At 35.7% G+C, this 19,326-nt stretch overlaps 1 protein-coding gene across 1 annotated transcript in view; it reads left to right on the forward strand.

Annotated features, from left to right (window-relative positions):
- Nucleotides 1-17,344, forward strand: part of LOC124374042 (cytoplasmic dynein 2 heavy chain 1-like) — a 38,268-nt gene extending 20,924 nt beyond the window's left edge. The window contains exons 8-13 of the mRNA XM_046832343.1: nt 247-380; nt 4,877-4,968; nt 6,917-7,057; nt 10,533-10,632; nt 12,132-12,280; nt 17,210-17,344. Of these exons, the coding sequence (XP_046688299.1) occupies nt 247-380; nt 4,877-4,968; nt 6,917-7,057; nt 10,533-10,632; nt 12,132-12,280; nt 17,210-17,344 (751 nt within the window). The remainder of the gene's footprint in view (nt 1-246; nt 381-4,876; nt 4,969-6,916; nt 7,058-10,532; nt 10,633-12,131; nt 12,281-17,209) is intronic.
- Nucleotides 17,345-19,326: the final 1,982 nt, after the last annotated feature.

Genomic DNA, 19,326 nt, shown 5'->3' on the forward strand with positions numbered 1-19,326 from the left:
AACAATATGTATCACGTACAGATTTATAGTAAAAATGTATGCAAGTAAGGGTACAAAACATTCAAAAATGACTGCCAGTTCGAGGGTTAACGATCAGTATTAAATTTCTCATATTGAAAAAGTATTATTTAATACCAACCATAGACGAGTTAATATTGATATTTTACAAAATATCTTTAAAATTCGTATCTTGGTAGTATATGAAACGTTGAGTATTGCAAGTAAACCAATGTTCTGGTGGGGCAGGCAGCTGGACAGGATGGAATTACCAGAGGCTGAGGATGTGCTGGAGACAGCGCACGTGGTGCTGGACGATCTCTGGAAGCTGGACGAGTTCCAGTACCCACAGCAGAGGATGGAACATCTCATGGAGGTCATTGGTATGTTCAGTAGCGTTCAGGAAAAAAGACAAGACGTCTAAAAGTACTTTTTGAATTGCCAGCGACATACAGATACAACACTAAACATAGAAATAAGGCGATTAAAATAGAATGTTAGGAAACAAATCAAAAAGCGATGCAAATAGAATAGAATAGAATGGATTAGAATAGAATTCATTTATTCACCAATCATACATGCATTTGGCCCCCGCTAAGCTAGAACTTGTCAGCGGGGTCCACTAATAACAGGTTTTGTGATATACTGGTGGAAAAATAAATAAAATTACTATATAACATAAGTGCTAGAAAATTACAATCTATTGAGTCTACTAGTGACACAAGTGGACAAAACCATGACAATGATCAAAAAGTGGCTACTTATTTATACATCTTTACTGCTGTCCCCAAAGAAAGTAATCTAAAGATCATCGGCACACCACCTGCAAATCATAGCAATGTTATATTGCAGTTCTAAATTAATTATTATAACTTACGTTTATTTTACTTAAAATGATTTGATATACGAATCACGTAAGGGTATACCGTATGCAGTGTTCGTGGATGAATTTCCAAACTTCCTCCCCCCTCCCGGTCACTCTCACACTACAAAAACTGTATTGCAGCAGCTGTGAATCGCAAGACTACAGCGTACGGTGGTTACACTTACAGATTATTCTGCCCTCCAACTGGCGGTAATTTTTTCGTGTAGTGGCGGCATGTTTTCGAGCCTCGTGCAAGGGGTTTTTAAAAAATGTATTAAAAATATAAATTAAAAGTAATATATATATAGAAGTATATATTTTTGTGTTCAGAATTAAACATATAATAATATTAGTATTTAAATTCGGCCTTAAAAAAATGTTTACTAAAATGTTTTTCCCATGAAATTCAAAATTTACATTTTCTTTTTTTTAATTTGGGGGGGACCATACCTAGCAAACCAAGTTATAGTAAGAAAACTATAAAAGTGAGATTACCATTTTGTGTCAAATTTATTCTAGTTTCAGAAACACATAAGCATTATACAAATTTATGAAACTATAATAACACTATATAACAAAAAGCAGCGATGCGCATAAATTGTGAAAATAGGGTGTATATGTAAGAGTTTGCTAATAAAAGTTTTACTAATACAGTTTTACTTCAATACATGTTATATTGCATATTATATTACTCAGAATGAAGTAAACTATACAGCAGTAGTAAAATAAATTCCATAACTATTTTTTTGAAGAGTCGAAAAAAGTTTTATTTTGTCATTACCCAAAACTTTTGCGAAAAATTTTCAAACAGCAAAGTATAAAATGTGTTTCAAAGCTTGTATTATATATCCAAATTTATAAATCTATGGTTTACATATGATGGGGAATTTTATGTAGTTTTAGAAAACCATAAACTGTGTCTAAATATATTACATATATTTTGATTCTACAACTACATGTATTACTAAAATAACAGTATATAGCCTACGCGACTAACAGTGACCCTGGAATGGTCCAAACAGTTATCATACATAACCAAAGAAATTACGGTAAATATATATTTGGTTGTGAAAATTGTTATTTCAGAAATAAAAGAGTGCCTAAAATAACGTTTAGTGAGTGAAAAAACAATAACAAACTACGTGAAATGAATTTTAGCCAAGTCATTTTGCCATAGCCTACACAGATTCGATAATTCATCAAACATATTTCAGTAAAAAGAAATGTATTTATTCTAAAATATATATTTATTTGCACTACTGCAATATCTAACAACTCACCACACACTAAACACAACACTAAAACACAAATAAAACTTACTAATAAACACGACTCGTCACATAAACAAATCAGACGGCATCGACAACATGGCGGTCACAATGAATTGCATCATCTTCTTTTACGTTCCAAACTACGAACTTGGTACGTTGCAACTACAATACAAAGAGGAAAAGAACTATAGTATTCCTTAGGCTTTTTTTTTCCCGAATCCAATGGTGCATGAATCGAATCGATACGTTGCCGGAATATACTGTAATGAGTGATTATGCAAGGGAATGTTTGTTTATCAAAATTTTGACGAACAACAATCCACAAAGGGTTATGTTTATCAAAATTTTGATGAACAACAGTTGGAGGGTTAAAAACCAACCTTGAATATTCAATATTTTGTTGTACGAATAAATTAAACTACAGTTTGCTTTCCACTTCGTGCAGCGTCTGGAATCTGATGCTGTCACAGACTTGAATCCTGGGATCTGACGCTTTGACAGACTTGACTCCTGTAATCTGATGCTGTCACATACTTGACTCCTGGAACCCGATGCTGTCACAGACTTGACTCCTGGAATCTGACGCCGTCACAGACTTGACTCCTGGGATCTGACGCTTTGACAGACTTGACTCCTGGAATCTAAATGCTGTCACAAACTTGACTCCTGGGATCTGACGCTTTGACAGACTTGTCTACTGAAATCTGACGCTGTCACAGACTTGACTCCTGAAATCTGACGCTTTGACAGACTTGACTCCTGGGATCTGACGCTATCACAGACTTTCCTCCTGGAATATATATAATCCTGTTCGCTCGGTCGCTCCACCGTGCTTAGAAATCGTGCCTAAGACATCGATGACGTAGGAAGGTGAACTGGAGCTCAACTCAACATTCACAATAAATTTCCACTTGACTTTTATTGGACATTGTGAAAAAGCATTGATCAAAATTATATTTGTGTTCTCTCAAATTAGCCGTTCTCAAATCATTATACTTCCAATTTAAATATGCGTAATTTTTACTTCAAGCGTTCGACTTACATAAGCCAATAAATGAGACAAAATGTCAATGCTACCAAAATCTCCGTATCTGCATTGACCTTATGTGTCACAGTCTAAGCCTGTATGACTGCCTTATAAATGCATATGCCCAATCGTCTAGACATATTTAGTTACATCCTAATAATCCTAATATTATAAATGCGAAAGCGCCTTTGTTTGTTTGTTTGTTTTGCTTTCACGCGTAATTGTGCTAACATTTTAAATGGACATTATTTCGAAAATCCTTACGGCCTCCGCCACACTGGTGTTTAAAGTGGCGAAAATCACATCTTGGTCTCTAAAGTTCAGAAATATTAATTGAATGAGTCGGTAAAATTTAATAAAATGTTCGAGGTTAATATTATTTTGTGACAGCACAAAAATTTTACCACTATTTTCAATTTGTTTATATTTGTAAATTCGCTAAGGAGTAACGAATAATTTTCATGCCGTTTTTTAAATTTCAGGAATTAGGTCATTACTCTACCATAGAAATGTACCTTATAAAATGTCCTAATACAAAAGTTGGTTAGAATTTCACTCTAAAGACAGCCTTTGAAGGAGTCGACAAGTACTATGCTACATGAAAGGTCACTGGACTGTGCTTTTGAACTAACGTACCAATTCTAGCTCTAAATGCTGTAAAATATTAAAAATATTTTTCAGTTTATAAGGAAACAAACACAAACAATAGTGTATAGTTAATGTCTTTTAACTATTCATATAATATTAAGTATTAAATAAAAAAGACAAAGTTACCATATAACTTAAAACTGGTATAAAAGCCATTTTAGTTGTCATATAACAAAAGTACGTTTCTCTGGTCTGTGACATATATTTTCATGATCTGGAAACAAGGAAAACTTAACTACGGAACTAAAAATACTAAAAATTAAGTAAGCTACGATTGCCATAAATATACATTTTTGACGTATTTTCTTGATCATCGCAACAAGGAAATCTCAACTTTGGCGTGGGAAATATAATTCACACGAACCAGAATTGCTCATACAACTGTAAAACCTACTAAATTGCGCGCGAAGACACGGCTAACTAGACTAGTTGCTATACATTTGTTTAGCAATTTTAAAATCTCTTTCTAAAAATTAGATCAAAGCTTATTCGTTTTTTAATGACATGTTTATAAAAGATTACCCGAACAAAGTTCTAGCCTGTCAGCAAACAACAATAGAGACTTTTTGGGATTAAGGGAATATTAAATAAAGTAAAATCTAATGAAGCACATTAGATGTGTTTATATTAAGAAATAAAATAAGAATTAGGTAGAAAAGGAGAACTACTCATACTTTTAAACGTCTAGATAGAAGGAAAAAAAGAATGGGAAGTGACTATTTGAAAGAAATAATATAGGCAGGAATCTTTTTAGTGAGCATCTGAAAATTTCCAGACCAGTTATTATTTTTAAGATTGCGTAGAATGAATTTGGTTTAGTTGTAATTGGACTAAAAGTTCCAAAAAATTGTGTTAATATTTTCTCGTGCATTTTTAATTTTTAATATTGATGTTTTATTACAACATGAATCGGTCAAAAATCTCAATCAACTATAGATTGAACCTGTTCTTAACACAAAAATAGCGCGTTTTTATTACATTTTAAAATACATGTGATTATGTGTTATATACAAAAACTTATACATCTCTTGTTATATTATTAACGTAATTTAATTATGTGTGTTGCAGGTAAAACCATAACGCGGTTCATACAACAGAAAACAAAGTCGGAAAACATTTGGGAAGGAGATTTTATTGAAGTGGAAGCCAAATTGTTGACGGTAAAATTTTAATCCTGAGTATTTATTCCGACGTTAATTTTAATACATTAAGTTGAGTGCACAAGCTACAAATTCACGTAAGAATAGAGCTAGCAAATGGAGGAAGGCATGTTGTAGAATAAAGTTTGCTTTCAACTCTAAATATAGTCTTGTGTTCTATAGGAAAGTAAACGTGTTATTATATAACTTTAGATTGACGATACGTAAGTGTATTCTCTTATTTTAATTTGGCTATTGCCTTCTGGAACCTACTATTGGTCAGGTTCAAGCCCGATCGTATTCTCTGCGTACACAATCCTAGAGGCTTTATGTGCTCCAGCCAGCTTTGATTATTCAAATTAAATTTCAAAACTAATAATAATTTATTTAGTAAAATATGCCATTTATATACCAATTGTATTCGAATATTCTATCACCGATTCCTTATAGAGGGTGACTCTCGAAAACTGTGGGAGCTCATTCTAAATGTAAAAAAATGAAAAGTTTATATAAACATGGGTCCGGAAATGCTTGGTTAGCAAGTTATGACTAGCAAAAGATTACGCCTAGATTTCAGCTCACCATGTAAGACTAGCTCTTCCTGAAATTATGGCAGATTAAGGAGCGAATGCAATCGCTTCTGACCTGATAAATTGAATACCTACAGGTCCCAGAAGTGTAGGTTAATTAGTTAGAAACCAGAATAATTAGAGAAAATCAGTGTAAAATGCAAAAATGGAGTGAAAATTAAATTTTTTTTTCATCTTTGGGCAACAATAAATTTTTTATTTTACCAAGAATTGTATCAAAATTTGTAATTAACACTCGTAAAAAATTTATTCCGAATAAAACGGTATGAATAAAGTACACAGAAAGCGAAAATATGTGTGATACACGAAAAAATTGATGTGTGTGAAAGAAGTTTTATTCATAACAGGTCAAAGTAAATTTAAATGGAAAACATTAATCAAAACCTATTCAATAAAATTTTCCAAAGTGTCTCCGCCAACTTCAATGCATATTTCTGCTCCTTTAAGGATGGGTCTTGCTTCTTTCCGTAGTTCAACAGGGCTTTCCTTTAACTGCGTTGATTAATGCGTCCAAGTAGCGCCTCAGAGACTGTACGGACTACCGACCTATCATTCTCCTACCGGAATTTTTGAAATCAGGACTGACCGCCACAATATGGTAACATACCTGTATAGAAGCGAACCTTACACTGTGAGATTATTACTTGTTATCATCCTACTACGGATTACCACCACTGCTTCCTTAACCACAGTATTGGCTGAGCGCTAGCGAAGCCTGTCACACATGGGACCGGAAAAATTTCGTTTCTGTCAACACGATATCTCGAAAACAAATTTACCCACAGGCTTGAACATTTGAATGAAGATTTATTTTTACATAGGTAACAATGAGTTCGATGTTGATGCTCGGCACTGTTTAGAATTTGTTTGAGCGTTAGCGAATAGTCAAATGGATCTTATAAGTAATCATGATGACAACGTAAAAATAGCAGAAAAATCAATTTGTAAACAAATAAGTGACATAGTGCCTAACAACTCTAACATGATCATCACTTTTCAGGATTTTTCTAACTTCAAAATTGCTATGAAACCCAACTTAATTAACAAAAATATGTGAATATATCATGTGATGACAAGACGTCTTCCAGGCTTTAGATTTTGCATGGACCTTCATTTGTACATAAAAAGAATGAGTTGTATGATGGCGCATGTCCAGCTTTGGAATTTTATGGAGTTGTATTGAAGCCCATCTATAAATAAGTTGTAGGCTCACACTATTTTTTTGTCTGCCGGGTTGTCGTAAAAGTTCTATTCCGTCTGATCTCAAGAACGAAATGGGCTATAGAGTTGGATTGTGCTTGTGACTTCGTGATACACGATACATATTGTACCAATGTGACGAAATGACACACTAACACACGTACGTGTATCTGTGACAGTGTCTCGGCTCGTGTAACAAGTGGATCCAGACCTGCGAGCGGCTCACCACACTGTTCTGGCCCAACTATTCACTTCACCGATGGTCCGGTCTGCCCTACCGGCCCGTACACATTTCTAGATTTTACATGCGACTTGAAGAGGTAATAATAGATTAGACTTTATTCGGCTACAGTATAATAAGCGGCCACCAACACAATCGGATTATGATGGTCGGTTTTAAATATCGATACTATCGAATACAACATTTGACCTACAGATATTCAGAATTAATCATTGCCAATTTTTTCTTCACTTTAGACCAGTGATGCCATTACCAGCTGTTGTTATTTCGTTCATGTAGGAGAAGGTTAGTGACAACGACAAGAAGAATGGCAATGAATATGCAAATGTAATTGTTTTGTAGCAATTATATATTATATTTTAATTGGTTACATTAATATTTATACTTTAACTTCTAAGATTGAAAACTATCCAAACCACATTGTTTTTTGAAATATCTATTGCGTTATTTAGTCCGACATTTTGCTTTCAGTTCTTTGTATGGTCATGAGTATCGATGATTTCAGATCCTTCGATAATCATCATCGGATTGTGTTGGTGGCCGCTTATTATACTGCACCCCTTTATTCATACTTGCACTTTTATAAAATGTTATACAATGTAATTTACTGAACCCTTTATATATAGTTTATTATACATACACATTGCTGTACCATTTTATTATTACGGTCTTAAAATGTGGACGACTTGTCTTTAAAGGTTTTTAATCTAACAGCTATTGTATTTTTGTACTTCTTTTAACCTGACAAATAACTGGGATGTCGGAGACAATATTTTCTTTTTAAATGGCAATACCCAGCAATATTGAGATAAGTAATGGTCGTAGAAAGGATATCACATCTTGGGATCAAATCTGTATGAAGCATATCTCATTTCGAGAACCATTTACAAATAATTGGACTTTACGCCTAAGGGTAGTTTGTTCAAGGACTAGTCAGAGAAGGAAACAGCTTCAATAGGTTAGGTGGAATCTCTACTACTTGTTGAAGAGTGTCTAATATTTTATTAGTTCCGAGAACCATTTACAAATAATTGGACTTTACGCCTAAGGGTAGTTTGTTCAAGGACTAGTCAGAGAAGGAAACAGCTTCAATAGGTTAGGTGGAATCTCTACTACTTGTTGAAGAGTGTCTAATATTTTATTAGTTCCGAGAACCATTTACAAATAATTGGACTTTACGCCTAAGGGTAGTTTGTTCAAGGACTAGTCAGAGAAGGAAACAGCTTCAATAGGTTAGGTGGAATCTCTACTATTTGTTGAAGAGTGTCTAATATTTTATTAGTTCCGAGAACCATTTACAAATAATTGGACTTTACGCTAAGGGTAGTTTGTTCAAGGACTAGTCAGAGAAGGAAAACAGCTTCAATAGGTTAGGTGGAATCTCTACTATTTGTTGAAGAGTGTCTAACATTTTATTAGTTCCGAGAACCATTTACAAATAATTGGACTTTACGTCTAAGGGTAGTTTGTTCAAGGACTAGTCAGAGAAGGAAACAGCTTCAATAGGTTAGGTGGAATCTCTACTACTTGTTGAAGAGTGTCTAATATTTTATTAGTTCCGAGAACCATTTACAAATAATTGGACTTTACGCCTAAGGGTAGTTTGTTCAAGGACTAGTCAGAGAAGGAAACAGCTTCAATAGGTTAGGTGGAATCTCTACTACTTGTTGAAGAGTGTCTAATATTTTATTAGTTCCGAGAACCATTTACAAATAATTGGACTTTACGCCTAAGGGTAGTTTGTTCAAGGACTAGTCAGAGAAGGAAACAGCTTCAATAGGTTAGGTGGAATCTCTACTACTTGTTGAAGAGTGTCTACTATTTTATTAGTTCCGAGAACCATTTACAAATAATTGGACTTTACGCCTAAGGGTAGTTTGTTCAAGGACTAGTCAGAGAAGGAAACAGCTTCAATAGGTTAGGTGGAATCTCTACTACTTGTTGAAGAGTTTCTAATATTTTATTAGTTCCGAGAACCATTTACAAATAATTGGACTTTACGCCTAAGGGTAGTTTGTTCAAGGACTAGTCAGAGAAGGAAACAGCTTCAATAGGTTAGGTGGAATCTCTACTACTTGTTGAAGAGTGTCTAATATTTTATTAGTTCCGAGAACCATTTACAAATAATTGGACTTTACGCTAAGGGTAGTTTGTTCAAGGACTAGTCAGAGAAGGAAACAGCTTCAATAGGTTAGGTGGAATCTCTACTACTTGTTGAAGAGTGTCTACTATTTTATTAGTTCCGAGAACCATTTACAAATAATTGGACTTTACGCCTAAGGGTAGTTTGTTCAAGGCCTAGTCAGAGAAGGAAAAAGCTTCAATAGGTTAGGTGGAATCTCTACTACTTGTTGAAGAGTGTCTACTATTTTATTAGTTCCGAGAACCATTTACAAATAATTGGACTTTACGCCTAAGGGTAGTTTGTTCAAGGACTAGTCAGAGAAGGAAACAGCTTCAATAGGTTAGGTGGAATCTCTACTACTTGTTGAAGAGTGTCTAATATTTTATTAGTTCCGAGAACCATTTACAAATAATTGGACTTTACGCCTAAGGGTAGTTTGTTCAAGGACTAGTCAGAGAAGGAAACAGCTTCAATAGGTTAGGTGGAATCTCTACTACTTGTTGAAGAGTGTCTAATATTTTATTAGTTCCGAGAACCATTTACAAATAATTGGACTTTACGCCTAAGGGTAGTTTGTTCAAGGACTAGTCAGAGAAGGAAACAGCTTCAATAGGTTAGGTGGAATCTCTACTACTTGTTGTAGAGCTTCTAATATTTTATTAGTTTCTGTTAAATGATTTAAAGTGGGAAAGAGCAGTGAAGCCGGTATCCATAGCTCTTTCTTAGTTTTTAACCATTTTAAATTAGGTTCAGTCAAAACTACATTACAGCCATTGTAGTCTTTTCCGTGATTGAACCATAAATATTAAAATTTTTACACCTAAATTTTGAATGAGAATAACTTTACAGCTTTATAAGCTTTTGGCTTTGCGCGTCACATAGTATGCATACTTTTGTCCTAAAAACACAAACAGACAGTCAGACAATAAATTATGCAAGAGAAAACGACACTTTATATTGCATTTCCGTTCTAAAAAAAAATCTATTATATTCTATTCATTGCTTACCTGACAAATAAAATGTTGACGTTTGCAGAGTAATTTATGGACACCCTATATTTTTTCCATGTGTGCTCCATCACAGTGGTACATCGGCTGATACATTAAAATGCTTTTTTGTATCATATTGTTCCTGTGTTTCTAGTTTATTAATTGTAGTTTCAATCTTTATTTAATACAAGTCTAGTGAGCTAAAACAATAAAAATACAAGATTTCAACACAATTCCTTTATATATATATATATAAAGAGAGAGAGAGAGAAAGAGAAAATCATACTGTAAGGTTCTTTATTGTTGAGACAGGTTTGCCAGTTCTATACTACTAGTTCTATATAAAATTAATTAATACCTACTTTAGGCAATACGTTTATTTAATTTTAATTTTATTTATTTACTTTAAAATTATAAAATACAATATTGGTGTGTTTTAGATTTTGAACATACGCACGGTGGACAGACAGCTGACTAAGTTGCTTTCTCCAACAGAACAAGCCCAGTTAGATACTTCTGCCAATTTTAACCCATTCTCAGGTATATCTGTAGTTTAACACCACTTTCATTAGAAAATATTAGTTAAAACGTCATACTTTCATATACAATCTGTTTGAAAACTAAACTCCTTAGTTTTAATTTGCCATTGGGTTTGTATAAAGTGACAGACTTTTTAATGTGTGATGTTTTTTTTATTCATCAACTATCAAAATGTTGGTGCCGTTGGCAAGCCTGCTTGAAATAATTGACAAGCGTTCAGTTCAGGCATTTTAGTGCAATGGTTTACTCTGCAACAAAGACGCAGTGTGTTATTTGAATAGTATAACCTGAGTCCTGCTGTAATATTTCAGCGAAACTTCAGACGTGAGTTTGTTGGTTAACCACTTCAGCAAAGTATATCCGTAATTGGCCAAGTCCATTAAATATCCGATGAAGTTTAAAAGCGAAATCTTCAGGTAGATCAAGAAGTTCTGAGGCAGTAGCCCATCCACTCAGTAGGTAGGCTGTGTTGATGGAGTGTGTCTTTTCCCCATGTGGGAGATAGTGAGGAAAAAAGGCGTATTTTTCCAACAACCACATCTACTCTCTACAATATCCATGCTCTCCGTAAAATTGGATAGGGAGAGTTCTCTTGGCCCAGTTTTTGGTCACAACAGAGCCAACTTGACTTCTACTTTTGGGTCACATAAAAGATGTTGTGAATATTGTCCAAGAAGTGATATATTGCGCGCAACAAATAGACCCCTCGTTGAGAATTACTAACGTTAAAAAAATCGAAGGTTGTCTATTTAATTGTGTGTACTCGTTAGTGCAGTTTTTCACCATTTTCGATATTACACATCTATACATTAACGCTGGTGTTTTTTTAATTCCCTCTATTGATATTGTACACATTTTTTGTCATTGTTGGTTTGACTTTGGACTATAATACTAATGGGTACGATAATATAATGACTACCCAAAAATGTACTTCATTGTTAAATGGTCTAAAAGAATGTACAGTCTTGTGGACTTCATGCAACTGTACTTATATTATAGTGAGTGCACGTGTTGTAGAGCACGTCATACCATTTTCCTCTTCTGAGCTGGGCATCAGCTGAAAAAGAATTTAACTTTCAGCTACCTATACACTAGACAAAGCGATCGCTCGTCGACCAGCAATCTGACTACAAACAAATCAAGTTGCCAGTTGTCTCTTTGCCGTAGCAAACGAACAGGCAATCTCTCGTTTGGCAACCATCATCCTCTTAGTAATTTTTCGGTTCGTTATCAAGCAACAACAGATAACTCAGTACATTGAGCGATTTTGGGAAATTTGGCGCAAGCAATCAGATTCTTGATCGACGAGCGGCCGCTTTGTCTAATACATGAATGCTTTTACGAATCCTCTTATACGGTACTTTCTCATACCGTTCTTGTATCTTTCATATGCCAACATATGGTCCACTACATTGTATTAATTATTATTACTAGATATAGTTACAACTGAGTGCAAGATCAGCTCATTAAAACCAATCTACATTTTTTCCGATGTGCAGGTGTGAATGCTGTCCAGTACAACCCGTACACAGAGCCGATGTGGCAAGCCGCAGTGCGCCAGTTCGAACTACACATCCAGCCTGCGGAAGAGAGGGTCGCTGCCAAACTCAAGCATCAGCTCAGAAACGCCAATCTGAACACACTTCAGGTAACTGAGGCGCTCGCTAAGAACTGATCTCATGTCTTACTTGCGATTTTTATCCAGATCATCCCATAAATTCCTAACGGATATTTATATAATTCCTCAAACGAAATATTGATCAATAATTACACTACTTGAACATATTGAAATTATGTGATTGTCTTGGATAGAATTTTGCAAATGAAGGTGCAAATGTAAAATCGATACAGTTAAATTTGTAAATCAGAACTTAACAGTTCAATAAATAACTTTACACTGATTCTTCAACAAAAGCTGTACCTATGTACAAAATAGTACATGATATAGTGAAAGTGATGTGACATCATAACCTAATGTTGGATTGTATACGGTTACAAATCGCCTAAAGGACTTCTACACGAATACAATAAATTTGCATAACTGACACTCCTTAATATAATATAACATTTCCATAAAATGATGAATAGTCCAATCGCACGTTTTATCCCACTGTATACATTAACGTTATAAACGAACTCTTTCTCTCTTTAAAAGTACCATACATATAATGAGAGTTCATGTTTTTGTGTGGTCCATTGAATAATTTAACATAACACCTATTTAAGAAAATGTATTCAATAACTAAAAAGGTTAGCAGAAAACATCAAGTTTCCGTGCAGAGATTCCCAAGAGAGTAAAGTGACTTAGTTTACATTTTAAATCAAAGGCCCTTGAAGTCCTTATATTTTGATGTATCTATAGCCCCTGCTACTCATGGAGAACTATAAAAATATATTGCATTGTAAGGGATGCAGAAGCCAAAGCTATAGTATAGCATATATAGACTGTCTGGACGGTAAAGACATCTTGGCGAATTCCTACAATATTAAACGACATAAATCGAAAAATCAAGTGTAAGTGCGTAAAGAAATCTATCTACAAGATATTATACCTGGATGATTGGACGACTTACCCACCTACATCAATTTTCCATTGTAGGAAAAACAAATATTCAGAGAATACTTATCCTACAAAAAGGGCCATAAGGGTTCAGGCTGGACTCAGATAGATAGAAAGCTGTAGAGAAAAGCAGTCGTCGAAATTTACATCTAGGAGGTAACATCGTACGTGGATGGCGTAGCACTCCTCAGAAATAGAGACATACGTCAACATCGTACAAGACACGGTGAACCCTACAACCTTGCAAATCACTACCTTTAGCTGTGTAAAAGGAAAGAAATTAGTCATACAACGGACGGGAAATTCCTTCCATTATAGTTTGCGGTCAAAGACGGAAAATTCACAAAAGTCAGCACTGTGGTGTCTGCCATTTAATTTGATTGGCCGGTGGTTAGGCCAGCACCTGAGTCGACCTTTTTCTGTTCTCGACCACAGATGGTTTTTTTTATTCTGCGTGGGCTGGTTTGTTAACCTCGTTGCTAGGTCATCTGTTTTGTTTACTGGTGATTACTTGTTGCTTATGGGTTGATTAGCAAGAGGTTTATAGCTCTCTCTTCTCCTTCAACAGTCTTCGGGTGAAGAACGTCAATTACCTCCATGGACAGAGAATTAGTTTCGTTCTTCAAAGCTGGCTACACCGCTCCCTGTAGGTCCCGGCAGTGTTACTTTATGTCCTTGCCTTCCAGAAAATATCCAAGTACCTCGTAGTTTATAATAGGGTCCAGTATACGCTTTCAGAATTCTATGCGATCAACGCTTAAATTTCAACCCTCAATATTGCAGCACTGCAAGAATTTCTACGGGCTCACCATTTCTCCTAAATGTAAGAATGGCTACAAAGAACAATTAAATGTTAACTTTAGCTTTTCTTACTTTTTTCCTTCACATGTAATGTAAACAACAATATTTTAATGCATAAACTGACACCACTTGTAGTCTTTAAGATTTGAATAAAGATGATTCTGATTATGATTGTCCTGAGAAAAAGGGTAGGCCTACTTTTCACAAAATAACCCGTGAGTTATGAGCTAACTTTGGATACACATTTGTGTAAGCTGACATGTCTGGTAATGTTAAAGGTGAGAAAAGTGATGATAGAAATTCAAACGTGTACATTCTTAATGATGACGATGATCTTGTTGCTACACTTCAGAGAGAATCAGTTTGGCTCTGTCTGACTTTTTACTTTGGTTAGTTTTGACAGTTTCGTATATAAGTAAATGTTTATGAACAATGATTTAGTAACGTATTAACACAACGATAGGGAGCTTGAGTAGGAAATCGCGTATGTTATTTTGAGTCAATTTAGCTGAGAATTATAATGTGGTAGCTATAACTGAGTAGTACATGGCTAAATTACGGAATGAGCGATGGTGAGTCATTCGATGAGCGTTACGTAACATTCAGGTTATACAGGTGATGCGCGACAAAAAGCTGTAGAGGGGAGAGATGTTTGCGGTATTAGCCGGTAGATAGTCAGGCAATCAGCTGATTATTCTCAAACATGTTTATATATGTGTATATTCTGTATTTGATCAGATAACAGCTTCACTGCTGCACCCACACCACCGTTCTCTGAATTAATGTAGTTTACTTTCCACCAAACAGCGCCCAGAAACTATGTGTTATGATTAGTGTTCCAGTTTCGATTGTATAGATTGGCTGGTTTTTTATAAACCGTACTAGTAGTTACCCGCGGCTTCGCAAGCTATTTCGTAGGTTTTGCACCTATATGAGCGCACTTTTGGTTCGGTGAATTATATTTCCGACACCGATGTTGAGTTTGCCTTAATGTCACGATCAAGAAAATACGCCAAAAAGTGAATATTTATGGCGAGTGTAACGTACTTAGTTTTTCTTATTCTTTGGTTTCCATAGTTGATTTTGGCTTGTTTTCCGATCAAGAAAATATATATCGCAGATCAGAGAAGCCTACTTATTTCAACAGAAAATTAATAGATCGACTTGTTAATTATAACTAATTCATTTATTTGATACATATTTCGAACTGCTAATAAGTCATAAATTACAAATATGTTTATTATGTAAGTCACAGTACAAAGTCCTTAACAACAACATGGGGGTTTACGTCATAATACTTAATAGAATTCTCTTTGGATACTTCTTCAGAAGTGAAAAAGCGTTGTAAAAATTCCTATTCTGTATGACTGTCTGCACTACACGGACTTGAAATTTTTACGAGTAGCTTTTGCGAAGCCTATTGTGCAACATGGGGTCTGTCTGGCCTACCACTTGTCCATTTAAAAGTTTTGAGATAGCACACTACATTCCACTCTTTCTTCTTTGGCAGTCTCATTCTAAAGAAAAAGATTTAAAAAGTTAAAAGTGGTAACAATTATCAACATTAAGTATGGTGATGTTCATGTCAGTTTCATCTTGACTCTAACTTGTACCCTGAGACTCTTGACTTATAACTGTTCTGTACATTCAAGAAGTTATTCTACATGCTCTCAGTCTGAATGTTTATAAACATGGAAAGACGTATTTGTACAACACGCTCCAAGCATCAAACTATGTTCTGCCCTCCACATTGCACACAGCAATTTTTGAAGAAACCCCCATCCTACATCGACCTGAAGCTATGGAACCCTCTTTCCAGAAACAATAAGAGCACTGAAGAGGAGTGCCCTGGAAAGAAGAACTGCATGATCTCCTTGTTAACCAGTCTTTTTATTTATTTGACGAATTCCCTAGGCGCCTACAATAGAGAATGGAGACTGCAAAATATAACTTGACTTCTTTCACTCATATGACGAAATACAAATGTACAATAGTTCGTTTCGCAGTATATTTTTGTAGTAATTTGTGACTATTCTTAAAAAAATAGATCATTAAAGAAAGTTGTCTATTGTATATAATAATCGTCTCATGGGAAATTGCTTTTTAATACATTTTCATTGCACTGTAACTATATAAAATAACGATTTGCTACTAGTGGGGTATAATATGATACCACGCTTAATCGTCGGTGGGGAGTGCCGATGGCCGAGCGGTCTCTAAGACGTTGGACTCGTTGGAGTCTGAGTTCGAGTTAGCGCAGGTTCGAATCCTGTATATGATCGTTACAGTTTTCATCAATATCATCGACCTTGAACAGTATTGATTCTCCCCCTTACTCTGTTTTATATGATCCGCGCAAAGGCCACTGGCTCATGAGGACGGGCAGAATAAGGCTTAAAAGGGGATCGGCTTCTCCGAAAAAAAAAACTATTTCTTTGTAAATTTGCTATTTTATAGTGTACGCAAAAATATTTTTAAACACTGTATATTCCTCCAACACAAAATTTAAAAAAAATATTCACCTTTTGAATGCGACTTTCCTTCAATAAGCTAGTAGTATAAACTGATTTTATATGTTCACGATATACTACCATTTTGTTTTTAAACTACATTTCCTGTGAATTTCTCATACTCAAGTAATCAAGTTTTAAAAAGATTCTAAAACACCTCTAGATATCTTAATAGACAAATTCTCAATATTATTATTCCAGTTGAGCTTGTTATCCAAGAATATTAAACTTATTTAATATTAATGGTAAAGTTGATGTATATAGATTAAATTTATATACAGTACCTTCTACTAAAATATTATAGCTTTAGTCTTAAATTGTATTAAATAAATGTGTTATTTGAACTAACCCAGGTTTTAGATGAGGTGTTATTGTTGAAATAGTTTGAAAATAGATAAAGATTAGTAGTCACAGACGGCAAAAATGTAGTGTGAAATTTATACGTATAAGCAAGGTTGGTGACCCGATAAAGATCAGAGGCCCCCAACACAGATCCTCGGGATACTCCACATCGTAGATTTTCCATAATAGCCCTGTGTTTTCCAAATACATGTTTAATAACTTAAAACTAATAACGCTAAAAGATTCCTGATAATGATTAAATTCCTAATTTTGATGATTACTCAGCACCAATTATTAAATATTTATCCTGCTGAGTTTTCCCTACGAGTGAATTATTATTGCTTTTAATTTACCATTTTTGCAGTTGATGGCCGAGTTTAAGCGGTATCAAGAGGTGATGCAGCGTCCGGCGATACAGAAAGCGCTGGTAGGCAGAGAGGGAAACCCTGTTATCTCAGCTACAAGACTATGTAGCCAGTGTTCAAGTCGAGCCGGATGACTCTCACCTGCGTCTGGTGGACCATGCCCCCAGTGGTCAGCAGACTCTACTGGGTGCGACAACTTGAGGCTAAGGTAAGAATTGACGGGTGTCACATAGACTCCAGAACAGGGTTTGGCGTATATGGCCCAGATTGGCAATTCCTTAGGCAAATATACCACACAGCTTTCCAAGTAGCAGGTATGGCAAATGAAACATGCGTCAGGTGGCGTACACAAAGAGGGCCCAAAGGTGAAGAATTAATAACACTATCAGACAGTCTGTGCTTTAAAAGCCTCTTGAAGACTGCTCCTTTGACTCAAAGGTAGTATTTGGAAACGCAGGAATTCACTAATGGCAAAGAGAAACAAAATTGTCTTAGCTGGATGACGAAGGCATTTCTGGAAATGAAGCAGCAGACATCCTTGTCAAGATAGGCTCTGAAAGATGTTTGATTGGATATGAGCTGGGCTGTCGAGTAGCCTACTACAGCTGGATAGGTTGGCGTCGGCTTAGCTGGCTGCCTTTATTTGGCCGGCAGGTTATGTAGAGGTAGCGTTCCAATCTTGTCCAAGTTTCTGAATAATTTTATAAATATGTTTTACTCTCGGGAAAAATGTTCGTAAATTTAGAATTCTTTATTTAGTTTAATTATTTTAGAAAATTACGTGAATTCTTCTAAATTATCTGTTTGTTTTGTTGAGTGCACTTCTTGCCACAATGCAACAAACTTAACCCTGTGGAAGAATTCTCGGACCCGAAGATGTTCAAACAGCTGCTGCGCACTCGGACCAATGTTCTGCTCTTGTTTGCCCAATCTCGGAACGCCATAAATGACATCTATGCTAACAAAGAGTCTTGTGCGCTTCATGAATGACCCCCACCAGGTGATCGTCCGTGGGAGGAGAACCTACCCAGCAAAAACATGTCTATACACGTTGGACCACTCCCTTCGAATCTTAGTATAGCTGTTGAAGAAACACAAGACGATAGTCCTTGTCATGTTACTTATGCCCGCGTGGCTGTGTTTACTGCAAAGCAAATGAAGGACGCAAAATATACGTTTTGCAAAATTAGGAAAAGGCGTAGTGATGGGTGAGTAGGAACATAATATTTAATAGAATATATACTACTAAATCACTAAACGAGAATATACCCATAAGCTGGTCTTTAGGCCGTATCCTAACGCTCCCGAATAGTAATTTAATTTTTTCAAAGATTTCCGTAAGAATTCAAAGGTTAATACAGTACTACAGTAAATCAGTACTGCATGCTTTTAATATTTTAACCTTCAAACGCAATTCGATTAATCGTACTCTTTTAAAATTTCCTTAATGATTACAATTTTCGCCGGGGGTGATTCACCAAATAGGATGATTGTAAGTGCCGACTTGCGTATTCATCTCGTACAGGATCTTCTTCTCCTCGACTTCGTGACTTCACAAACCGACCGCCCGCAAGCAAAAAACTCTCTTCCTCGAATCCGACTTCACACAACGGACGCTCCGCAAGCAAACTCTCTCTCCTCGAATCGGACTTCCATACACAAACGCACGTCCGCCAAGCAAAACTCTTCTCCTCGAAATCGACTTCACACAACGACGGTCCGCAAGGCAAAAAAACTCTTCTCGAAATCGGACTTCACACAAACGACGTTCCGCAAGCAATACTCTCCCTTGTCCCTTGTCGGGTCGGCTGTATAAGTAGAACCTGCCAGCCGGTCATGGCGCAGAAACGCAGTTTTCGTTCAGTCCTGTCGGCAGACGCTGCAGGCGGCTACATCGGAGCTCCGGCTACGTGCAAATTTTGCCGCGAGTAGAGAGAGGCCATTTCCCTAAACCTCAAAATCAACGTCCTTCATTAATGGAAAAGGACTATAACGACGACGATTGACTAATCGCCGAAAAATAAATTGACCCATCTACTTGTCAAAATAAACATTTTTCCTAATTTAAAGAAAAAAAAAAAAACGGGGTAAAAAAATTTTAACCCCTTTCAAACCC

This window comes from Homalodisca vitripennis, unplaced genomic scaffold (assembly GCF_021130785.1).
Source record: "Homalodisca vitripennis isolate AUS2020 unplaced genomic scaffold, UT_GWSS_2.1 ScUCBcl_6999;HRSCAF=14494, whole genome shotgun sequence".
Lineage (NCBI taxonomy): Eukaryota > Metazoa > Arthropoda > Insecta > Hemiptera > Cicadellidae > Homalodisca > Homalodisca vitripennis.